This window comes from Notechis scutatus, chromosome 2 (genome assembly GCF_049901735.1).
Source record: "Notechis scutatus isolate UNSWTSFEM ecotype Mainland chromosome 2, rNotScu1.2, whole genome shotgun sequence".
In the NCBI taxonomy this organism is placed as follows: domain Eukaryota; kingdom Metazoa; phylum Chordata; class Lepidosauria; order Squamata; family Elapidae; genus Notechis; species Notechis scutatus.
The window spans coordinates 162,716,524-162,742,111 of NC_142010.1; the positions used below are offsets into that span (position 1 = coordinate 162,716,524).

At 40.3% G+C, this 25,588-nt stretch overlaps 2 protein-coding genes across 3 annotated transcripts in view; one reads left to right on the forward strand and one right to left on the reverse strand.

Moving 5' to 3' along the window:
- Positions 1 to 12,870, reverse strand: part of LOC113417207 (uncharacterized) — a 58,719-nt gene extending 45,849 nt beyond the window's left edge. For both annotated transcript variants that reach the window (XM_026675467.2, XM_026675466.2), the window contains exon 1: positions 12,608 to 12,870. In XM_026675467.2, coding sequence (XP_026531252.2) covers positions 12,608 to 12,772 — 165 coding nt within the window. In that variant the 5' untranslated portion in view covers positions 12,773 to 12,870. The remainder of the gene's footprint in view (positions 1 to 12,607) is intronic.
- Positions 12,871 to 14,159: 1,289 nt separating this feature from the next.
- CHD1L (chromodomain helicase DNA binding protein 1 like) overlaps positions 14,160 to 25,588 on the forward strand; it is a 53,980-nt gene continuing 42,551 nt past the window's right edge. Inside the window, exons 1-9 of the mRNA XM_026675462.2 lie at positions 14,160 to 14,304; positions 15,349 to 15,461; positions 15,564 to 15,667; positions 16,327 to 16,441; positions 18,175 to 18,206; positions 18,623 to 18,704; positions 19,371 to 19,533; positions 21,273 to 21,428; positions 22,697 to 22,789. Coding sequence (XP_026531247.2) covers positions 14,208 to 14,304; positions 15,349 to 15,461; positions 15,564 to 15,667; positions 16,327 to 16,441; positions 18,175 to 18,206; positions 18,623 to 18,704; positions 19,371 to 19,533; positions 21,273 to 21,428; positions 22,697 to 22,789 — 955 coding nt within the window. The 5' untranslated portion in view covers positions 14,160 to 14,207. The remainder of the gene's footprint in view (positions 14,305 to 15,348; positions 15,462 to 15,563; positions 15,668 to 16,326; positions 16,442 to 18,174; positions 18,207 to 18,622; positions 18,705 to 19,370; positions 19,534 to 21,272; positions 21,429 to 22,696; positions 22,790 to 25,588) is intronic.

A 25,588-nucleotide genomic window follows, 5' to 3' on the forward strand; every position in this document is an offset into this window, starting at 1 on the left:
TGAGTGCGAATGGCACTCGCCGCGGTTTAAGGTGGATTGGGGCGATGTTTGGGTCTAGATTGAAAGAGATCGGGGTCCCCCGGTACTTGCCTAGGGTGTCGTCGAAGACCTCTTGGAAGTCCATTACGAGCGTCGCTTCCCAGTCCGCCTCGTCGATGTGATGAATGCCCGTCACCTCGATGCCCAACGGTGTGAACCACTGTAGTCCCAGCAGGCTTGGGCAGTCTCTGTCCACGATGGTGAGCGGCAGCACCTCGGTATGCCCTTTAAAGGTTATCTTGAAATGTCCAGTCCCGACTACAGGGATACGGTTTCCCTGATAGTCCTTTAGGGTCAGCTTTTGGTTTTCCAGCTCGTGGTGGCGGATGGTAGGCACCAGGCGTTTGATTGTGCACCAGGAAACCACGGAGAGGTAGGATCCGGAATCCACCTCCATCTCACATGGTTGATCCTTGATGCCTACCTCCACGTGCACCTTCCGGGCGTTGATGGTCGAGGAGTGGCCGATGACGACCGTCTGCTGGGTCTCCTCTCTGCGTCGCACCTCGCTGAGCCACTTGCTTCAGCCGTCTCTGCTCCATCGGCTCTCAGTGTGGCGGTCTCTGGTCCTGGGGGGTGCCGTCTCGTTGCCGGGGCTACCGTCTCATCGTCGGGGGCTGTAGTTCCGCTTGTTCCGGCATACCTTGGCGATATGCCCCCGCTTGTTGCAATGCCGACAGATAGCATCGAGGAAACGGCATTCTGAGCGGGGTGATTGCCGCCGCAGCCGGCACATTGGAACCCCGACTTACGTCCTCTCCGCTCCCGCCGGTCACGTTCCGCCTGGAGTCGGTGGATCTCTTCCTCCTCCTCGGTGTCGGATAGGGAATCGACGTCGCCGTAGTGGGTGGTGGTGATCGCCCGGTGGCTGGTCTCTGTGTGTTTCTCCGGCACCGGGGGCGTCACGATGGTCGCTGGCCGATCCGCTGCGCTCGCCTGCCACATCCGAGCCGCCGATTTCTTGGTCGCTTCGGCTGCAATTGCCTCGGCGAGGGCTTCAGTGAGGGAAATGTCTCCCCTTGCCATCAGCCGACTCTGCAGGGTTGAGTCCTTGAGTCCGAGGACGACGCGGTCTCGCAGGGCCTCATCCATGTCGGTGAACCCGCACATGCCTCCGAGGTCCCTGAGTTCAGCCACGAAGTCGCTGATACTCTCGCCCTCCTTCTGGTCCCGCTGATAAAAATCGTGCCTCCGGATGAGGGTGGGCACGGCGGGGGCATAGTGGTTCCATAGCAATGGCTCGAGATCGGCCCAGTCCATTGCTTTTACGTCGTCGGGTTTGGCTAGGGCCTTTGCCATCTTGAACACTGCAGGCCCGCAGTGTGTCAGGAACACGGCCCTTTTTTTTCTGTCCGTTGGCATCTTTCAGATTGCTGCTTTCCAGGAACATTAGGAATCGGTCAATGTAGGATTCCCAATCCTCGGCAGCCTGGTTGAAGGGTGCGGGTGGCGCGGTGCTGCTGGCCATTTTGTTGGTCGTCTCTTTCCGCTATGCCACGTGCTTGGTTGGTCTCTTGTCTCACGATCCCACCTTTGTCGCCAGTGTTAGATCGGGTAGATCGGTCCCCATAGAGATGCGAGACCAAAAGTGAACATTCAGCTCTTATTGAGTATACAGTTCTGTACAAGACCTGCGCTTTGCAGCAGCCCTTCATATAGGAACTGTCCGCGGCGTGGCGGCCAATGACAGGGCTTTCAATCTCCCGTGATCAGCTCAGCCAATCGTGGTTGATTCTTAGCGCGCCAATCACGGCCGTTTAGTTGTCCAATCAGGTTGCGGTCCGTGTGGACCAATCAGGATTCAGGGTTTGGAGTATGCTAATACAGAACACCTAGCATTTAAAAAAATAGAGGAATATAAATATGTTAACATATCACATATGTTAAGCAAAGAGACTTGAACCTGGGAAAGTGAAACTAAAATTGCTTTTTAATGTCTGTTAAATTAATTTTTTAAAAAGTATCAGTAAATAAGGTTTTGACTTCTTTGTTTTCTTGGGAGGGTTCTCCCTTTTCAGAGCAGGGATACCTTTTCCTTCCTTGACCCCACCCTGGGATTTCTTTGGCACAACTTTATCTTTTCCCTCCTCTGGGCTTTTTAAAAAGCTAGCCTTCCTCCCCCCTCCCCCTCCTCTCTCTCTCTCTCACACACACATGCACAGAAGTTGGATCTTTCTTTCCTCCTGGCCCATGCAGACAACACCCACACAAATGAGTTAATTGGTCATGCCTACCCAGTCAAACGAAAACCAAGCCACGCCCAGCCAGCAAGACACACCACAGATTAAGCAACGCCCACAGAACCGGTTGTTATGAAATTTGAATCCCACCCCTGGGAGAGGGACACAGAAATGAGAGAGACCAGGAGGGAGAGAATGAGAGGGAAAACAGAGGGAAATAAAGAGAGAAGGAAGAGAAAGAAAGAAAAAAGAGAATGAGAGAGAGAAATGAGAGAGAGAAAAGGGGAGAAAAAGAAAGAAATGGGGAAATGATGGAGGGAGAGAATGAGAGAGAAGAAAAAGAGAAACAAATGAGAGAGAGAAGGGGGAGAGGGAGAGAAATGAGAGAGCTGGAGGGAGAGAATAAGAGAGGGAAATAAATGAGAGAGAAGGGGGAAAGAAAGGAAGAAAAAGAAGAGTGGGAGGGGGTGGAAAGAGAAAAAAAGAAATGAGAGGGAGGGAGAGAAACAAAAACAAAACTCTAGAAACAAAACTCTGGGTAGGCGTGGTTGGGGGTGGGTCATGTGACTGGGTGGGAGTGATGTTGAGTTGGCCACACCGAGCCAGCCAACCCAACCCAGGCAGTCATTAGGGCAGAGAGCCCTTTGCTAAAAAATTGGAAGCCCATCCCTGATTGCATCTACATTTAGGGGAAAATCATTCATTTCTTCAGGGATAAAGAAATCTCCTTTGATGATCTTAAGAAATAATTGAAAAAAACTTTTATATAATTTTGTTAACACCAATTGAGATAATGGTTATTTTTCAACATTCAGTCTGAAAGCTTACTATTATGAATCTTCCCATCTGATTCGTTTTTTCTGGTGTCTATGGTAAACTTTCACATATATTCTTATTCCATACTCCCCTTCCCTTTTGTTAGAGGCCACAATTTCTTTTTACCAAAATCTTTATTTTCCAACAGATTTAGAATATCATTTTAATGTGTGTGGGTTTTTTTTATAAACAAGTTTTATTAATTTAAAAAAAACAATACACAAACAAAATGTAGAATAATAACATAGGACATCTTTTCTAAAAAAACAAAAACAAATAAAACATCTTATTTAAAGACAGGATAATTCCAAATTATCACATTTCCATACCAACACAGTTTAATATGTATATTCATCTTATCTGTTCAACTTCATATCTTTTCCCAACTTCTCTTTATTTCTCCCTTTCCTTCTATTCAATTATGTTTCTTTTGCCTTAAATTGTATATATTCATTATATCCATCTGTCTTATTTAAAATTTCATTGTTCTCTTCCAACATTCTTCTAACGTTTTGATAAACAAACAAAACACAAAACATAAATACATAAAACTTCTTTTTGGAAAGCGGCTTACCCCGGGTAACATCTTTTTGTACAGACATAAATCAAATTCATGCTCACTAATATACTATTTCATATCTTATTTAACATTCTATATTTTCTATATATTTTCTCTCTTCATTCACTCTCTTAATTCTATTTTATTTATTTCATCTCAGTTTAAATAATTATACTTGCATCTTTTGTCCATTCTCTTTCAATTATCTATTTTTCTTTTCTTTCTAATACAATATTTCTCCTGTAATGACTGGTTGAAGTATGACAACTTTTTATCTTTCCCCTAAATTTAACACTTAAAATAATACATACTTTCCATACTGATTCTGCTTAGTACATTCTAAGTATCACATTTTAGAATAATAAAACAAAAAGAAAAAAAGAGAATTAAGTTTATGAAATAGTAAAAACAATATTCCATAGAAAGTTTTTAAATAGAGTTTCTATTGTTAAATCTTAAACATTTTTATACATTCCCTTTAATACATTATTAACTCATATATTTCAGTTTTCTAACTCAATTTCAAATACTAATATCTACAATACAATCTTATGTACTTTTGCAGAATCATTTTTTAAAGTTATAGTTTACCCTTTATCTCTGAAAAAAATCTGTTTTTTAACATCTTGTTTCAAACCTTTATGACTTCTCTTTCCTTTTCCCCTTCCTTTCTTATCAATTCTAGCCTTTTTACCCCCCCCCCCCCATCTCTCAAACTCCACTCTCTTAATCTTCCCTCTCTGTTGTATTTCTCTGTTCTGTTGCTTTCTGACATTGCATCGATTTTTCATCTTATTTTTCCCTTTCTTGGTTGCTTTTTTAGGTTCTAAATTCTCCATTTTATTTCCCTCCTTTCTCTCTTCTTCCTCAACTAAGATTATCTGTCCATTAAAGATGGCTTCTTCTTCTCCATCCCAACTTCCTTGTTGTTGTATTTCTTGGTAGGTAGAAATCACCATTTCTAAAAAATGAAAAATAGATCCAGAAGAGCCCTTGCCTTCTTGTTCCTCTTCTTTTAGCTTTTGAAATTCCATTTGTAATTCTTCCACTGATAATGCCATTTTTTTTCCTTAAAAACAACCCAAATGTTTTTAGTCTTTCAAGAAATAGTTCCCAAAAATCCCAAAGTCACAAAGCAATCCAAATCAGAACAAATTGTTTCATTTAGCACTTTCTTCTTTTTATATTTTTTCTTCTTGGGGTGGAATTCAGTTACACAGTTCCAAAGTAAATTTTTAGAAGTCTAATTGCCACTTATTTCTGATCTTATAAACTCCAAGCAGTCTCTTTCAATACAATCTTTAAAAAAGTTCTTTACCTCTTCCCTCCCACTTATAGCAAAATTCCAATATTCAGAAATCTTTTATCCCCTTGGCTTTAAATTTCAGGTTTAGTTACCTTCTGTGCCCAAGCAGATTTTTCCAATTTCCATCAGCTATTTCCATGGGGAGGGAGAGTGAAAAAAAAAAAACTTTTCCTTTTAAATCTTCTTCCGCCGCTTTCACACTCCTTGGGAAACAATGTGTCATTCAAACGATTAAATTTCCAGGGTGTTTCAAGGTTCCTTGCTGTCCCGGTTCAGCCAAAAAACTTTCACTTTCTCCAACTTCCTCCTGCACAATCTTACCCGGCTGCAGGCTTCTTTGTGGCGGCCATTACTGACCGCCGCTCCACCGCCTTGGGAAAAAGGAGTTTTGCCGGCTGAGGAGGGGGTTTGCGATACCCCCAAGCCCCTGTCCAGATCTCCTCTCGCTGCCTCTACGGGGCAACCATATCCTCCAGATCCAAATGGATCGGAGGCACTTCGGCGGCGAGCGCAGCAGGGACCGCGCACGATCGCGGATTTCTGCCACCACCGAAGCCTTGCAAACCGGAAGTCTTAATGTGTGTGTTTTGAAGATATACATTATATATTAAATATTAGCTGACAACAGTTTGATTTAAGACATTAAGTTAACTTATACAGGCTTACTAATTTTTTATCTACTTTTAAAAATCTTTGCCCTTTCTTCAGGGGTGGGTTTCTACCGGTTCTGTCCACCTCTGTAGAACCAGTTGCTCCGAAGAGCATCAGACATATAGAACCGGTTCTATGTCTGCTGCTGTTGTGGCCCGCCCCTCCACCCAGACTCTTACCTGTCCTTTATTTCCTGCTTTTTCAACTGCAGCTGCTTTGCCCGACACAGCTGCAGTTGAAAAAGCAGGGAAAAAGGGCTTTTCAAACTGCCTACTTGCACGCAGCGCTGCTCAGCTGTCCAGGCAGCTCAGCAGGTTGTAAATTGCACACGCGTAACGCTAATACACAGAACCGGTAGTTATACCAGTCGGATCCCATCCCTGCCTTTCTTATAGAAAAGGACTCCAACACTTATCATCTATGAAGTACACCACATGCTTTATTAGTGATACTATCCATTCAGTCATGTCCAATTGTAGGCAATTCTATGCACCTGCTCTCTCCATGTTTCCCAATTTTATACAGCTTTTTTCAGTTGTATTATGCTATGTTAGCTTTGATGGTGTATACCCATCATTTTTGGAGGGCTGACCCTTCCAAATATAACTGCCTTTTTCAATGAGTTTGCTTGCATAATAACATGGCTGAAATAAGTAATGCGGAATTGTGATTTTGCCTTCCAGCTTGGTTTTATATACTCCAGTACTGAATCATATCTTTCAAAATTCCTGGAGCACCAGGGAACTACCAGAGGACTGGAAAAGAACTGATGTGGTTCCCATCTTCAAAAATGGAAAGAAAACAGACCCAGGAAACTACAGACCAATCAGCCTAACATCAATACCTGGGAAGATACTGGAAAAGATAATTAAAAAATAGATCTCCCAACATCTAGAAACGAGTAAAGTAATTACCAGTGTTTCTCACAAAATAAGGCCAGGCCTTATTTTTTTGACCCCTGAAAAAATGGCTAGGCTGTCTTTTGGGGTGACTTAATTTCCTCCCCACCTAGAGCGGCCCATACGCACGTCCTCGCCGTGAGGCCGCTTCTATCGGCTGACGAAAGCTCCCCAAAGGCAGAGTCCCCAGCTGCTTTGGGGCGAGGCATGGCTGCCCATGTCCCCTCGCCATTAGGCAGTCTCTTTTGGGCGACGGAAACTCCCCAAGTGCAGTCACCAGCCACTTGATCGGCCGGTAGAAGCGGCCTCGGGCGAGCACACACATACTCCCCTTGCTGCGAGGCTGCTTCTATCGGCAGACGAAAGCTCCCTTGAAGCAGAGTCCCCAGCCGCTTCAGGGTGAGTGTGGCTGCCCGTGTCCCCTCGCCTTTAGGCAGCCTCTTTCACGCGATGGAAGCTCCCCAGTGCAGTCAACAGCCACTTCGATTGACCGGTAGACGCGGCCTCCGGGCGAGTGCATACACACACTCCCCTCGCCGCGAGGTCACTTCTACCGGCCGATTGAAGTGGCTGGTGACTGCATTTGGGGAGCTTCCATCGCCCCAAGAGACTGCCTAAAGGCGAGGGGACACGGGCAGCACGCCACGCCCTGAAGCAGCTGGAGACTCTGCCTTCGGGAGGTTCTATTGGCTATCGGGGTATTCTAGCCTCAGGCTACCTGCAGGGCCCTTCTAAAGGCAAGTTTTCTCCCCATCCTCACGCGCCCGTCCCCCATTTCTCTTCACACCTCGTGTAGTTCTAACGAAGGATGTGAGAAATGGCTGGGAAAACGCATGGTTTAAATAGGCCGAAATTTTGGGGGCTAGGCTTAATTTCACCTCATGCCTAGAAATCATGCTGGGCCTTCCTATTGGTGGAGGCCGTATTGTTGGAGAAACACGGTAGAATGCTGGAGAATAAACAGGGTGAACTCGAACTACGAATACATGAAGGTAAATATGATATAGTAGGAATAACAGAAACTTGGTGGGATAAAACCCATGACTGGAACATACTGATAGAAGGATACAAACTATTCAAAAAAAAAACAGACCCTATAAAAGAGGAGGTGGAGTTGCACTGTATGTAAAGGACCACTATATTGCTACAGAAATGCATGAAACCAAAGATGAAAACCTCCTAGAATGCATATGGGTCAATATAAAAGAAAAAAAGAATGACATGGCCATATGTGTATATTATAGGCCACCCAGTCAAGCAGAAAAAATAGATGTCCTTTTTGCCAGCCAACTAACAAACATATGCAGGAAATACACAACAATAGTAATGGGAGACTTCAATTATCCTGATATCAATTGGAAAACTAATTCTGCACCAAGTGAGAAATCAAATAAGTTCCTTACCAACCAAGCTGACAACTTTGTTGTCCAAAAGGTAGAGGGTGAAACTAGAGGGACAGCCATACTGGACTTAATTCTTAAAAACAGAGAAGAAGTGATAGAGGGAGTTGAAACTGAAGGAACCTTGGGTGAGAGTGACCATGTCATACTAGAATTCAACATAACATAAACACAAGCAAGAGAACATGACACCAGAGTCTTGGATTTTAAAAGAGCTGATTTCAATAAACTCAGAGGGAACTTGGGAAAGATTCCATGGATGAAAATCCTAAAGGGGAAAACAACTCAAGAATCTTGGGAAACTCTAAAAAGTATGATCATAGAAGCCCAGGAATAGCTAACACCCAAGAAGATAGGCTCAAGATCCAGATGGATCTTGACAGACTAGAACCACTGGGCCTTATCTAACAAAATGAAATTCAATGTAGAGAAAAGTAAAGTCCTACACTTAGGCAAGAAAAACCAAAAATACACATATAGACTGGGTGAAACCAGGCTCAATAGCAGTAACTGTGAGAGGGATCTTGGAGTCTCAGTGGACAACCAGCTAAATATGAGCCACCAGTGTGCAGCAGCAGTCAAAAAGGCTAATGCAATCCTAAGTTGTATTAACAGAGGGATACAATCAAGATCAAGGGAAGTACTAATACCACTCTATAAAGCCTTAGTAAGACCAAGAGTACTGCATCCAGTTTGGTCACCACACTATAAAAAAAGATGTTGAGACTCTAGAAAAAGTACACCAGGTACCACCAGGATGATTAGGGGACTGGAGACTAAAACATATGAAGAACGGTTACAGGAACTGGGCATGGCTAGTCTAGTAAAGAGAAGGACCAGGGGAGACATGATAGCAGTCTTCCAATATTTGAGGGCTGCCACAGGGAGGAAGGGGTCAAGTTATTTTCTAAAGTGCCTGTAGTCCAGACAAGGAATAATGGGTGGAAACTGAACAAGGAGAGATTTAACCTGGAAATAAGGAGAACCTTTCTGACAGCGAGAACAATCAACCAATGGAACAGCTTGCCCTCGGAAGTTGTGGGAGCGCCATCACTTGAGATTTTTAAGAAGAGATTGGACTGTCATTTGTCAGAAATGGTGTCGGGTCTCCCGCTTGGGCAGCGGGGGGTTGGACTAGATGACCTACAAGGTCCCTTCCAACTCTGATTATCTGTTAAAAGTCAACATGGGTTTGTTAAAAACAGATCATGCCAAATCAATCTTATTTCATTCTTCAACATAGTGACTAAATTGGTAGACCAGTGAAATACTGTGGACATAATATACACTGCTCAAAAAAATAAAGGGAACACTTAAACAACACAATGTAACTCCAAGTCAATCACACTTCTGTGAAATCAAACTGTCCACTTAGGTAGCAACACTTTCAATTTCACATGCTGTTGTGCAAATGGAATAGACAACAGGTAGAAAGCATAGGCAGTTAGCAAGACATCCCCAATAAAGGAGTGGTTCTGCAGGAGGTGACCACAGACCACTTCTCAGTTCCTATGCTTTCTGGCTGATGGTTTGGTCACTTTTGAATGCTGGCGGTGCTTTCACTCTAGTGGTAGCATGAGACAGTCTACAACCCACACAAGTGGCTCAGGTAGTACAGCTCATCCAGGATGGCACATCAATGCGAGCTGTGGCAAGAAGGTTTGCTGTGTCTGTCAGCGTAGTGTCCAGAGCATGGAGATGTGGAGGAGGCCGTAGGAGAGCAACAACCCAGCATCAGGACTGCTACCTCTGCCTTTGTGCAAGGAGGGACAGGAGGAGCACTGCCAGAGCCCTGCAAAATGACCTCCAGCGGGCCACAAATGTGCATGTGGCTGCTCAAACGGTCAGAAACAGACTCCATGAGGGTGGTATGAGGGCTCGACGTCCACAGGTGGGGGGTTGTGCTTACAGCCCAATACCGTGCAGGATGTTTGGCATTTGCCAGAGAATACCAAGATTGGCAAATTCGCCACTGGTGCCCTGTGCTCTTCACAGATGAAAGCAGGTTCACACTGAGCACATGTGACAGACGTGACGGGGTCTGGAGGTTCTGCTGCCTGCAACATCCTCCAGCATGACTGGTTTGGCAGTGGGTCAGTAATGGTGTGGGGTGGCATTTCTTTAGGGGGCCACACAGCCCTCCATGTGCTCGCCAGAGGTAGCCTGACTGCCATTAGGTGCCGAGATGAGATCCTCAGACCCCATATGCTGGTGCAGTTGGCCCTGGGTTCCTCCTAATGCAAGACAATGCTGGACCTCATGTGGCTGGAGTGTGTCAGCAGTTCCTGCAAGACGAAGGCATTGATGCTATGGACTGGCCCGCCCGTTCCCCAGACCTGAATCCAATTGAGCACATCTGGGACATCATGTCTCACTCCATCCACCAACGCCACGTTGCACCACAGACTGTCCAGGAGTTGGGGGATGCTTTAGTCCAGGTGTGGGAGATCCCTCAGGAGACCATCTGCCACCTCATCAGGAGCATGCCTAGGCATTGTAGGGAGGTCATACAGGCACGTGGAGGCCACACACACTACTGAGCCTCATTTTGACTTGTTTTAAGGACATTACATCAAAGTTGGATCAGCCTGTAATGTTTTTTTCCACTTTAATTTTGAGTGTAACTCCAAATCCAGACCTCCATGGGTTGCTAAATTTGATTTCTATTGATAATTTTTGTGTGATTTTGTTGTCAGCACATTCAACTATGTAATGAACAAAGTATTTAATAAGAATATTTCATTCATTCAGATCTAGGATGTTTTATTTTTGTGTTCCCTATTTTTTTGAGCAGTGTATTTAGACTTCAGCAAGGCATTCAACAAAGTAGACTACAACATACTTCTTGGTAAGCTAGAAAAAAGTGGGATAGATAGCATCACCACCAGATGGACTTGTAACTGGCTGACAAACCATACTCAACGAGTAGTCCTTTTTTTAAAAAAAATAAACTTTATTGAATTTTTATTACATTAAAAACATAAAAAATATATCACTCAATCACAGCTATTTGTGGTGCTTATTGTATGACAATAATTTGTGTAATAATTACAGGTATTAATTTATGCATAATTACATTCTTATTCTATCTATTACTTATATTTAATAATTACCTATCCTTAATCTATCTCCGATCTATCCAGCTATACTATTGTTCCCACACTTTATAAAATATTGAAGCTTCTTTATCTTTTAAACTCAGCTCAATGAGTACTCCTTAATGCAGGGGTCCCCAACCACTGGGCCCCGGACCGGTACTGGTCCGTGGATCACTTTGTACCGGGCCGCAAAGAAATAAAAATAAAAAATAAAATAAAAATGGCGGCTTTCTTCGCCTTCGGTGAATGCTGCTGGGATCAGGGATCAAGAACACAAAGGAGAGAAGGGAGGGAGGAAGCAACCAAAGCCTGTCCTGCTCTCCGGCTCAGCGGCGGTTTCGTTCTCCCGCCTCGTTCCTCTCTCAGTCGCTCTCTCGCTCCTCCACCAGCCCAGGAAGAAACTGCTTCAAAGAAGCCGGCAGGGTGGCTTCCTGTCGGCGCAGCTCCTCCGAAGCGGCCGTTCACCCCCACCCAGCCGCCCGCGGTTCAATCCAGTGCTCCGTTCTGCCTGCCTGCCTTCGTTTCTGGTTGTTTGAGCAGCTTGGGCTGAGAATAATAACTATTCACCTCTTTTTCTCAGCCGAAGCTGCTCCGAAACAACCAGAAACGAAGGCAGGCAGGCAGGCAGGCAGAACGGAGCACTGGATTGAACCGCGGCGGCTGTGTGGGTGAACGGGCGCTCGGAGGAGCTGCGCCACAGGAAGCCACCCTGCCGGCTTCTTTGAAGCAGTTTCTTCCTGGGCTGGTGGAGGAGCGAGAGAGCGACTGAGAGAGGAACGAGGCAGACGCCTGAGGGATGAGGCTGAGGGAGGGAGGGAGACACCTGAGGGATGAGGCTGAGGAAGGCAGGGCCGAGAGGCGGGGCTTCTCAGCCGTCCTGAAGGGACTTGTCCTGAGCAGCGGAGACAGCCGTGGGCCGCCACCACCCAGCGCTCAGTTTTGAAGGCGCTCCTCAGCCAAGCGCAGTTCCTGAATCTGCAGCTGAAACCCTCCGTTTTAAATGTCCCAATAGAAGAGAATATCTGTCGCTCAGGGTTGCAATGAGGAGGCATTGCGCTCCCTGAACTTGGTGGTTTGCTGGCAGACGTTTTATTACCCGACTAGGTAACAACATCAGATGTTACCTAGTCAGGTAATGAAACGTCTGCAAGCAAACCACCAAACTCGGACTCCCCCCCTCCTTGAAAAAGTGTTTCTGCGTGAAACTGGTCCCTGGTACAAAAAAGGTTGGGGACCACTGGTGTAAGGTCTGTTTGGGTGGCCAATAGCTCATGTTCAAAATGACCTCCGGATAAAATGCCCATTTATATCTGCTCTTTTTGTCCTGAAATCAATTTTATAATAACATACAAGCTTTCCTGAGATTCGTCAGATACTCAGGAAAGCATACGCATTTTCATAAAATGGGTTCATTAATTAACTACACTCCTTCTGATTTTTTGCCAGCACAACTCTCCTATAATGTCTACAGCGAAAAGTACCAGCTTGGGTAAGTATACTCCATTGTCGTCGTCGTCATCGTCATCATGCCCAACCCTCAGCCAGTGGCTCAACCACCTCCACGCCCCTCTCCTGCAGATAATCCATGCTACCAGAAATAGCATGGATGATGCGAATATCGTCCCTAAAACGCGCAACTGTCTTTACGACCTCACTCACCGCTTCCACGGGAGGACTCCAAGATTTTTCGAAGCGGCCCGGCCGCCGGCGGTGAAAAACAATGCCAGCCGCACCAGTAACACGCCGCAAGAAACCTAAATAAAACAAAACGAAAAGCGAGGCTCCCCAGGCCGCCGTCCATAGTTGCCAGCCTTCGTCCTTCATGGCTCAGGTGGCCAGTGCGGCAGGGAAAAGGAGAAAATCAGCAGAAAGTCGAAGAAACAGAGTACAAAACGCTTCCCTCCGTCTCGCAGATTTGTACTGGGTTGGAGGCGGAGCTTGATGAAAGCAGCTATTTTTTTTGCCGTTTGTTTGAGGAATCGGAATGTGACGCCTCAGCTTGGTATTTTTCCGTAACTCCATCGCGCAACGTGCCTGAATACAAATATAGCCGTCTTTGGTTAATCGCGTGTTTGCGCCAGTGCAGCACCGACACCACTCTGAAACTACAAAGGAGAAGCGATTTGTGTTAACAGAGACCCTAAGAGATTTTAAAAGATGTACACAATATACACGATATTTTTCGATTCTTTTTGCGGCCTTTTTAGTTTGATTTAAACAATGATTTGTTAGAATACCAAGTTACCCATGGATTCCTCAATTAACTCCTTATTCCTGGCTCGCCGACATACAGTAGAATAGCGGCAAGAGTTGGATTGTCATAAAATTGGCTAGGCAATTGTTTTCTGCAGGCACAATTTTGTCTGAGGGGGGAAAAAACTTAAGTGATAGGTAATATTAGCCGAATCCCGCAGAATTCCGCTCTGTTCCTGCAGCGGCATGTTGCTATTATAAACGTCCATGAATGGCAAAAGGGATCATCTTTAACTGGGCGGGATGGGACGGGACGGCCAGAGCAAAGAAGCTAGTCTAGCGTAATTAGGGACACGACAGGTGGTTCTTACTTTTAATACGGGACATTCATTCTGTCCTGTTACATTGCTCTCTTCAAACTCTTCAGGTACGTCCCCCTCTAGTTTCACTTGTTCATTGATCGATGACATATAAATGCCAAACACTTCACTCGAATTTGGGGTGAGGCGGTAGGGGGGAGATAAATCCACAACGGCCTGGATTCAATCGACAAAGCAGGCTAAAATGTGGTTGGAGAGCCGATTATTTTTACTAAAGATTTACAGCAACTTTGGGCAGGAATCGATCCAATTCCTTGGGTAGGAAATCTGCTGGGGGGCGCGTCGTTGCTCTTGGGAAAAAAACCCCACAATTTTAATCATATTACATTGTTCTAGATAGGGTTACTTTTAAATGTAGATGGGCATACAGTCAATCGATTGAGTCCAACAAAAAAATGCAACGCAGAGTAAAAACAGCACCGCAGTCAAAAGACTACTACCAGGTCTCTTCCAACTCTTAATCTGTAAGTAAAGTATTGAAAGGCCCGTGTGAGCAGCATCACTGTTCCACAGAATGATGCTATTTCTAGAACACGCCCAGGTTCCCACAAAAGCCAATTACAACGCAACGTTCTTTTCTTACCAGCCAATCCAGAGAAGCCCGCCTTTGCTTTCTTTCCGGTAACTGTACAGTGAACATTGCCGAAGGAAGAGGGAACGGAGCTTGCTGTTTTGAGGGCTGTGTGATGTCTTGTTTTTTCCAAACTGTTTCTAACAAATACAAATCCAGACAGGGAAGCGAAAGTATAATAGAGGAACAATTACGCCAATGGGGGTTGACGGGTAAGTTTCGTTCCGAGCCATTTTTCCTAAAGATGGAATCCATAGATCAACTTATTTAGGCTCTATTGATAACCGCTAGTTTGTATTGGGGGAAGCCAGGGAATTAAATTAATTCAACGAGAGCATGTTTTTATTTAAAACTATCAAAATGCAGAAAGTATAAAAAGTAAGCAATGGTAATTAAGTACTGTATATTAAAAACTAGGTTCAGCTATGTACAAAGTACCTTGGTTCGTGGCCTGTTCAAAAAGCTGGGTGATGTGAAGATAACCTAAAATGAATAAGTACCTTGTTAATTCAGTATTAAGTGTTTCAGATACTTAAGTAGTTTTCCAAATCAAAAATTTATATATTGATTGTTCAGAGGAAAGAGGTATAAGACATCATCTTTAAAATCTCTTGTCTTAAAAAATAATAAATATATTGTCAGACTGACATTCCTATATTTGGCATTTAAAAAGTAAGTTTCTTGAATAATTATGCTATTCCATAAAATAGATCCTTTGTCCTGCCTATTGATAGTATGTAAGTTGTAGCTTCTTATAGCAATCCAATGAATACGGGAACCATGTAACAGGTTATATGTTGTTGTTAGTTGTGAAGTCGTGTTTGATGTAGTAAAACCACTTAATTTACCAGTTTTAGACTTGCCAGAATTAATTCCAAGAATTCCCATTTTGGCTGAGAATTGTAAGCAATAGTGGTAACTTCTTAATGCTTGGTATAAATTCTTACCGTTTAGGTAATAGTCAAATGCATATATGCATCAAAATGAAATATCTTCAAAAAATAATTCTATGTTTACACATATCTTGAAATGTCAATGAAAACAAGACACCAGGTTCAAGGAAATTGCTGCACTGTATTTTGCTTCCCTTCTAGAATGTCAGTGAAAGTAGCTATGTTAAAATAAGTTCTAAGAAAATGATGATGACTGCTTTTACATAATCAAAGTTTAATGTCTAATTCATTAATTGTATTTGAAACAGCTGTTTATGTAACTTAAGAGCTCCTATGCAATAGTTTCCCTTTCTTATTTTTTAGCTATTCATCTGCGTCCCTATCAGATAAAAGGTGTAAATTGGCTAATAAGCTGCTATGAAACTGGGCATGGCTGTATTCTGGGTGATGAAATGGGACTGGGGAAGACTTGCCAGGTATTATTTTGTCTTTCTGTATATGATTTCTAATGTCAGAAGAAAAATGAATGCTATTATATGTGATAAATAAATCCAAAATATGTTTAAAATCTATTTCAGACTATTTGTCTGCTTGTTTTTTTGAGTGGGAAGCTTCAGAGGAGACCTTTTATGATCATTTGCCCTCTCTCTGTGTTAAACAACTGGAGAGATGAATTAAAAAGGTAAACATTTCAAGAGTTTTTACATTTCTTGAAGCACATTCTAGCAAATTTCAAATGTAATTTGTGAGCTGCCCAGAGTCAGTTTGGAATTGGACAGTACTGAAATACAGAATTGGCAGCATTATTGCAAACTATATGTTATGCCTGTTGATAATGAAAAATCTAGTAGCATATTTCCAGCTAATACATTTTATTAAAATCTTTTATGAAGTGTAATTCGTTTATCAGATGTATAGATGAAGTGTGTGAATCTATGATGAAATGAATATATGCTGAAGTGAGCTAAGCTTTTTAACATTTGTTAGTTAGAAAAGGTGCTGCTCATATTTCCTCTGATTTATTTTGCTTATCAAAAGAAATCTAGTAAAATTTGGATTGAGAAAAATGATGCAGAATGAAGTGCAACCCATTTCTTTTAAATGCAGTTGTCTATAAATTTAGCCAGCATTCCATTACCTATGTCTGTCTGTATAAGATAATTATTTTCAGAAATTTACTAAGTTAGGAAAACAGGTACTTTGCACACAAAATGTCAAGTTTTGTCTCTGGCATCACAGAATAGATAGTGTTGGAATAAGTGAACCAATGCAATTTGTATATTTATAATTCTGGTTAGAAGAGAGACATTGACCGATAGATCTTTTAAACATCCAAAAAAGGTTTTCTCCGAGCCTTTCCACTGTGATATATTCAGGTGGCAAAGAAGAAAGAGCTGAACTACAACAGGATTTGAAATCAAATCATGGTTTCCAGATTTTGCTGACTACTTATGAGGTATATCATTTGTTTTAATTAATACTTTGTATATATGTGTTTAATTAATATTTTGACAAGGCATTTGGCTATTCTTATTTGACCAGTTTCCATGTCCACCATAATATTCATGATCTGTGATTGTGCTAAAAAAATTAATGATAGCAATTTTGCTTCCATAAATAACAATTATATCTGCAATAGTATCTCTGAAAATTAAACTTGTCCTCAGTTGAAATTATTCTGTAGAGTCTTTTTCCTGCACTCACTCATCAAGGTCTCATAAATAGCTTTATATAACAATTTTTATTTTATATTTATCTAATTAAGGCCAGATGTACAAGTAGATTGATGGGAAGGAAAGGCTCTGTGTATCCTTTTTCCAGTATAACAAAAATAAATGGATGTGGGAAAAATCCAGATATTCAAAAAGGTAGATTATGAGCTTATTGAAACCAGATTATAGAATATCTACAGGTTATTAATTTAGGCTTGCTCACCTTAAATCTTTTCTAAAAAAATTATTCAAGAATCTTTCAGTTGATTATGCTTTAAACTAAACTTTAAAATAACTATCTGGTTTCTAACCTAGCCACCAGTGGTTTAGATTCACGTGTTATACTGGGCAGGATTTTGTAATACTGATGAAACATAAACGAAGACCAAAATGGCTGGATTCACACAGGTGTGTGACCCAGACAATAATGATTGGAATTGTTTAATTAACCAGCAATTTATTTTTACTTTACTAAAATATTAATAAGCCATAATTTCTGGTTGAAATGAAATATGAAGCTAGAATTCTGATGCTTTGAAAGTGACACCAAATATAACAAATTCCTGACTATAGGAGGAGGTGAATGGAAAAGGATTGCATACAACCTCAAGGTTTAATTAAGAACATTGTCCTTCATACCACTTGACCATAGAATTACAGGGCTAGAAGGGACCTTGGAAGTCTTCTAAGCTAACCCCCTGCCCAAGGCAGAAGAAACTTTATTGCATCTCAAATGGTTGTCCAATCTCTTCAGGACCTCCACCAATGGAGCACCCACGACTCTTCCATTGATTAATTGTTCTCACTGTTAGGAAATTATTCCTTATTTCCAGATTGGATCTCTCTTTAACAAGATTCCACTCATTACTTTTTGTCCTGTCTTCATGTATTTGGAGAATAAGTCAACCCCCTCTTCTCTGTGATAGCCTCTCAAGTACCCGAAGACAGCTATCATGTCACTCCAGTCGTTCTCTTCATTAGACTAGAGTAGACATACCTAATTCCCTTAACTGTTCCTCATACGATTAACCTCCAGACCCCTTTTGTTGCTGCTCTTTACACACTTTCTAGGTCTTCAGCTTTTGGGAGGGGGGGTTTATCATGGTGAATAATATGTGACACAGCATTTTAGGCATGGCCTCATTAGTGCAATATACAACAATACTATCACTTCTCATTATTTTGATGCTATCCCTCTGTTGATGGAGCCTATGCATTGGCTTTCTTTCTTTCTTTCTTTCTTTCTTTCTTTCTTTCTTTCTTTCTTTCTTTCTTTCTTTCTTTCTTTCTTTCTTTCTTCCTTCCTTCCTTCCTTCCTTCCTTCCTTCCTTCCTTCCTTCCTTTCTTATTAATTTTTATTATTCATTTTGCTTATATGAATAAAGCATAGTTGAGTTTCATATGCAATCATCCTTTTCTTTAAAACAAACATATAAACTTATAGTATAAACAAAACTTTTCTTTCACTTGGTTACAGATGTGCCTCAAAGATGCAGCTTTTCTAAAACGGTGAGGATACTGAGTACCAATTCCATGTTTTCAACACAAAAGCTATTTGGACCCTGGGGCCAGTTATACATGAATAGTTGTTTTAGTTTTTAGAATGAAGCCTGTTCTTACAAAGGTGGTCTCTTTTTTGTGCTTTTACCTATTTGAATCAGTTACTGGGTATTTAAGGGAAGACAGGTGGTAATTATTTGCATTAGAAGGAACATATTAATGTAACATCTAAGAAATAAAGAGAATTATTCAAATATGACCAAGGAGAAGGAAACCTTATACAGTATTCCTCAAGGTTCCTAATTCTGAGCTACTAAATAAAACCTTAATATTTTAAATCTTAATAAATCTCAGTTCCTCTATTAATAAATTAAGCAAATAATAGATCTGAATGCATCATATTTCTGGTCTTTCTTTATGTTCAGTTTTAACTGGACTTGTCTTGTTGTGGATGAAGCTCAGAGACTGAAGAATCAGGATTCATTGCTTCATAAAACACTATCTGAGGTAAAAGAATAGTACATTTTCTTTTATTCAAATGTTAGAAGATGAATATTTCCTAATTGCCTTGGTCATTTGGGGAGATTTCAGTTTTTTTGGTTATCTTTAAGGGTTCAATTGAGTAATAGACTATTTCTAGTTTGATGTGAGGAGACATCCAATTTGATTTTAAGCTAAATTATTGGCACTTTTATTATTCAATAAGAAAAGAAGCAACATTAATATTAACTTTAAAATATTCAGTTTATCTCTAGAATAAAACATTATTTTCTCAGAAGACACACGTTTTCCAACTTTACAAAAAAGGGAATGAATCCTAATCTCTAATTGCAAAATAATATTGAAAAGTTCTGAGTCATGTCCCCACATCACTTCCCATCACCCTATATCAACTAACTTGCATGTGTTGGTCTAATAGTTACATACAGTTAATCAAATTCTTCTCTTCAGCAGTGTCTCAACTATATACAGAGAAAAACTTTATTTTGATCACGCATCAATTAAAATATATTTGATAAATACAAAGGAAAATTAACTGTAACATAAATTGATGACCATTTGTGGGTATAGGTTGCACATAACATAATAGAATTTTGCTATTTTTAAATACATTTATCCCCGATTGTCTACCAAATAATGCAAAAAAATGCTAAACTACAGGTCATCTTTTAGTATTCAACAGATTTCCGTCTCCTGCTAACTGGTACTCCAATTCAGAACAATCTTCAAGAGTTATATTCCATGCTTGCTTTTATTGAACCAGTTATATTTCCCAAGCAACTGGCAGATGAATTTGTTTGCTATTACCATAAAATTGAAAAAGACACTGAAACAGGCAAGTACAAAGTTGAAATTCATTGCAGAATGTGAACAGTTGGGATTCAGGGATTCATTTATTTTTTGATTATGCTACTGTTATTAAAGGAATGTGTATAGCCTTCGCTTGAACCAAGAACACTCCAATTTTTAATTAAGAATTCAGTGTCCTATGATATCATGGACCTCATCTTTGTGCTGTTTCTTTTTTCATTCATAAGAGATGTATAGTTATGCTTAGGGTATTTTTTTTTACTTCCCTGAGGAAATGTAAAGTCTCTTAGGCAAGCTTATTTTTAAGTACAGATAGCCCTCATTTAATGACAGTAATTGGAACTGAATACTTTGTTGCTAAGCAATATGGTCCTAAAGCAAAAATTATATGACCATGCTGACTTAACCACAATTCTGTTGCAGTTATTAAGCAAATTATGCAGAGTCATTAAGCACAATATCATGTGACCACAACTTGTGACTTCCTGCGGACTCCCACATTGACTTTGCTTACTGGAAGCCAGCAGTGAAGGTCACAAATGGTAATCACACAACCATAACACACTACAGCTGTTGTAATTTCAATCACCTGATTGTGGCGACACGGTGACCATTGCAATTTTGAGGACTGGTTGTAAGCTTCCTTGTTCAGTACTGTCATAACTTAGTATGATCCCAATAACCACTTATATAATTTTTAAGATTTTTCTAAAAGGTACTGAATTTGGTGCATATGTGAGAAAAAGAGTTCAGTCTCCAGTAAGGTTATGAATCATTATTGCAGGCATAATTAATGCCTGGAATTTAAATGACATATTGAATATATTTTAATTCAAATACTTGGGTATTTGAAATAACAACATGCATAGTTCCTCGTACAACAGCTTTCTTCAGTCTTATGTCATGCTGCTGAATCATGGAATTCTTAAATTGACCAGTTGAAATTAGGGAGATTTATACCTGTTAATTTTTGTAACTCTAGCCCTATTAATTTTAGTGGGTTACCCTTAAATGAGACTACTATAGTTTTCAATCACACCAATTATAGTGATGAGTTATATATTTGCTATATGAAGCTCTTTTTTAAAGTATCAAATTACATAATCTCATTTGTTAAGACCAGTAGCCATCAAATAAATAAAATCCAAAATAGTCAATTACCTGTAATACTCATGCAACCACATGCAACATTACTCAGGAGATGTAGCCAAACGAGCTAAAATTGGCATTAGCCTAATGATACTGGCATTATATTCTGAAATATAAGATATAGAAAGGATAAAAGATAAACACATGGAATACATTATTGTAATACTGGTGCCCTGATTTGTTAATCTAATTATGTGATATGACAATCTTATATACTGTACATCTATTTCATTTACTGTATATCTCTCTCTTGTGTCAGTTGAGTAGACTGTGTGATGCATTCTTTGAAATGGCCAGACTTTTTGCCTTCTACTTCAAGTTAAGAAATTGTTTCACAATGTTTCTTAACTATCTCTACTAGAATTCATTAAGATGAGTATGTTACGTAGATCCACTTCTAGTTAGCTTCTGTTACTTGAAGGTATGGGAAGATTTACAAATTTTCCTGCAAACATACACCCAAAGCATTAACCATCTAAATGGTGAAGTGATTGTAAATTAAGGGGTAGATCCCCTAGATCCTGTTAGATTTCCTTCAGTTTTAAAAATCATAATTTGTCCACGTTTTTCATCTTGTTTGCATTTAACTGGATATTTCTGTCTCTTTTTTTTAAGTCAAAGAACTTCACAGTCTGTTGCAGCCTTTGTTGCTCAGGAGAGTGAAGGCAGAAGTTTCCGAAGAAATTCCAAAGAAGGTAGAAGTGGTTCTCTACCATGGAATGTCAGCACTGCAGAAAAAACTTTATAAGGCTCTTCTCATGAAAGACCTAGGTAAAAAGAAAGCAAATAGATTTTGGCATTGGCCATCAAGTCAGATAATAATTTGATTGGTAAATTAAGACAGGAAGCTTTAAGGCTGAATCATATTTTGAATAGAACCATTCAAATAATGAAAATTTAGTTATCAAATCCCATTGATTTCAGTGTATATACTATTCAATTTTTTAAAATTACATTTTCGCCCTAATGGGACACATTTGTGATTTTTCTTCATATTAAGGCTATGCTTCATATTAAGAAGGAAGAAGTAATCCTTAAACATTATTTGGTTTTTCTTACATTTCTTATATTTCTACCTCTAGCAATGCTGAGGATTTTACTGGTTGATTGGATTAGTACTTGAATTTCCCATCATTGATATAAAAGGCAGTATTCTTTTTAAAAGGCAGTAGTTTTTTCTTCTTTCTCTGTCTTTTCTGTCTTTCTTTTCTTCTTCATTTCTATGTAATCGTTACAACTTCTGTTTCCTTCTTCATTAGAACTGCAAGCTTTGATACTGGCAGGCAAGTTGTATTAGTAGTTGTCACAAATTGCCAAATCATCTGTACGTATCTCCTGACCCTGCAGCTCATTTGTGTACTTTGGTTTTGCTAATTTGTGAAGAGAAGCTACTAAAAAACAAACACATGTTAATATGGGCTAATATAATTTGGATGATAGTTAAATGAATCCCAGAATCCTAACACTCTCTGTATTGTTAGTTTATTTATTTGAACTTTCCTTGAAAGTGCAAGAAAGGATGGGCCAGAAATGTTGCAAGAAGGTACATTTCCTAGGGAGATCAGGAGTTTTAAAACAGTATTTGCTGAAAGCTACTAGAAACCCTTATCAACTAACATAGTTCTTATGAACATCTTGTCTACAAATTAGGTAGCTTTTATATTTAGATCATCTTGTCAGATTGTATGATGGTGTCTGTCAAAGATTGCTCATCTCTGCAGTAGATGACCAAAGCATTGGCATGAGATTAGAAATTAAATTGTTAGAACTTTCAACTTCAGGATTTGGGTATCACAGTGCACTCTCTGTCATTTAATGTAATTGGTCATAAGAAAATAATGTTTTAAAACTTTAAGGAATTTTAACAATTGTTAGCAATGGCTTTCTTTTTTGCTGTTTCTAAAAGCATATATATTGAATTGAAGATACTATAATGTTGAATTTTAATTAAAACATTCTTTACCTGCTGTTTTGTGTGATTAAGTCTTGATATCTAAATGTATCAACAAAAGCAGCAAATGTCTCTAATATTTTTTCAGATGCATTTGAAAATGAGTCTGGAAAGAAAGCTAAACTCCAAAATTTGTTGATTCAACTACGGAAATGTGTAGCTCACCCATATCTATTCATTGGTAAGAATTATGAACCATGAGCATTGTTGAAGCTACTAAATTAACTGAGGTAGGCATAATAATTCTATTAGTAGGCTATATCTCAGTTAAGTAGAAGAAGGAAGTGAGGCACTGACTTAGATCTGAATAGTTGTGCTGGTTGTCTATCTTTTTTTATTATTCTTCGGCTGAGTTATCTGAGGGATGCCTTCAAGTCACTGGTAACTGCCTGCACTAGTCCCTGCAGTTTTCTTGGCAAGATTTTTCAGAAGTGATTTGCCATTGTCTCCTTCCTAGGACTGGAAGGGAGTGACTGCCCAAAATCACCCAGCTGGCTTTCTGCTTAAGGTAGGACTAAAACTCATAGCGCCCCAGTTTCTAGCCTGATGCTTTAACCCAGGGGTCCCCAAACTTGGCAACTTTAAGACTTGTGGACTTCAACTCCCAGAATTCCTCAGCCAGCACAAGTCTTAAAGTTGCCAAGTTTGGAGACCTCTGCTTTAACCACTACACTAAACTGGCGCTCTTTAGGGGGCGTGCATAAGCGCACCAACGTGCCTACCGTCCCTGTCCTATTGTTTCTCTTATTCTTTTATTTTTCTTATATGTACCCATTTCATATATTCACAACTATGTATACACTTGTACTTATTATCTTTATCAATCCTAGATCACCAAAATCTCTTTCACTGAGGACTGATCCAACAAGAAAGGATTAACTTACACACACACACACACACACACAAAGGACTAAGAGGTTTTTCCTGTTAGCTCCATTTAGGCTAAGCAGGATGTTGATTGCATCTGTTCTTATGACTGAAATTCAAGGATCACTTTGTTGGCAGTGTTTCTATATATTATATGTTTCTATATTTTGGACTAATCTGAAGATTCCATTTCCAGTTGTATTCACAGAAATTATTAGGAAGGAATGGGTTGATCTAACTAACTATAAGACTCTTCCCTCTTTGTCAGTGTCTATGACATTGAATCTCTTCCCTGGGCATCTACAGAATAGCTTGGGATGTCCTGTGTTGCTTTTAAATTTCACACAAAGATCCTATGAAGGTTGAAGATCCTATGAGGGCTGAAAGCAAAGAGCAATTCACTGAAAGTCATCCATTTGGCTTTCACACCTGAGAAAGGTCTAGAGCTCACAGTCTCCTGGTTTCTAGTCCTGCACCCCAACTGCCACATCAAACTGACTCCCAGGCAATGAACCTGTTGTATCTCTCATTATCAAAGTGGTGGTCAAGAGAGAAAAAGGTAAGATTCTAGTGGACTCAACTGAACATAGGATAATTGGTCCTGTGAGATAGCAGCCTTGAACAATTGAGTCTCAGTGATAGCCTCTAGCACTATGATTTGGGCGTGTGCATTGTTTAAAGATTTGTCGTATTCTAAACATTTACAGAACCATTTAGTAAGTTTGCCAAAATAGTACAATTCATTGTTGATAATACTTTTTGGACAGTCTTGAAAGTTGGCCTACCAGAGAAGACAGTGGAGGCCATTTTAGCAGTTGCCGTATTTTTTGGAGTATAAGACACACCTAGCTTTTGGAGAGGAAAACAAGGAAAATAAATCTGCCTCTGCCTCCCAGCAATTTGCCTCCTTGCAGCAAACAACAAACGGCCTGGTCAGCTGATTGTCGATTGGATCGGCCTCCTGACAGTCAGCTGTTTCAGGCTGCAGGGATTGCTATCACCTATTGCCGCCTCCACGCGCCTCTTTTTTGGCATCTACATCCCATTTTCGGTCTCTGCGCACCCCATTTTCCACCTATCTAACAATTCTACCAAGATTTTTTAAATTACTGTTTCATAGTTTTATTGTATTTTTTTAGGACACACATACTTGAATATGCAAGATTCATTTTTTTACTTTTTAAATTATGATTACTAAATGTAATTACCAAATTGTGTTTTGCAGCTTAACTCATCAAAGATGAAATAGTTCTCTCTAACGGGTTCAAAAGTTTAGCCCTTTCTTTTCTTTAATTAGAATTTTAATTACAAATTTTAATTACAAAATTGCAAGAAGGAAAAATATTCAAAATAAGAATAAAAAAAAGAAAACAGAATTGTGACTTCTCTTCTTTCTTTGAGTAATTGCCATCTTATTCTTTCCCTTCTTCTTTGACCCTTTTTAATCCCCAAATCCATAAATCATCAATCTTTTTTTCTTTCATCATAAAGTCTGTATGAGACTTCCAGGGTTTTTTTTAAAAAAACTTTATTTTTTCACCAACCAAACTGGTGAGCTTTGCCATTTCCACAAGCTCCATCAGTTTTATAATCCAATCTACTGTGGGTATTTCATTATTTTTCCATATATGTGAGTACATTAATCTTGCCAGTGCTACTCTATACAGTATTCCTATATTTTTTGTAGAAGAAAAACTTTCCTTTGTGATTAGAAGAGGTGCAATTAACTCCTTCCTTCCTCCCTCCCTCCCTCCCTTTCTTTTTTCTTTATTTAATAATGGCCAGAATGGTACAAAATCTGTTAAGATCATTTTGAGCAGTTCTAGAAACCATTTTCAGTTGTTTAGGATCAGGTATTTTTTCTAGACCATGAAAAATTAATTATAATATGTCAGGGATGGCAAACTGGATTTCTTTGAGGACCGGATCAGCACTGTAATTCTCTGCAGACTGGCAAGGGTGAGCTAGACGGATGCCTCCTGTAGCACTTTGCTGGCCGAAAACAGGCCGCATGGCCCATTCCCAAGCCGTTTTTCAGGCTGTTTTTCAGGCCATTTTTCAAGCCATTTTTGGCTGGCAGAGTGCTGCAGGAGGCCATGGAGAGTGAAAACAA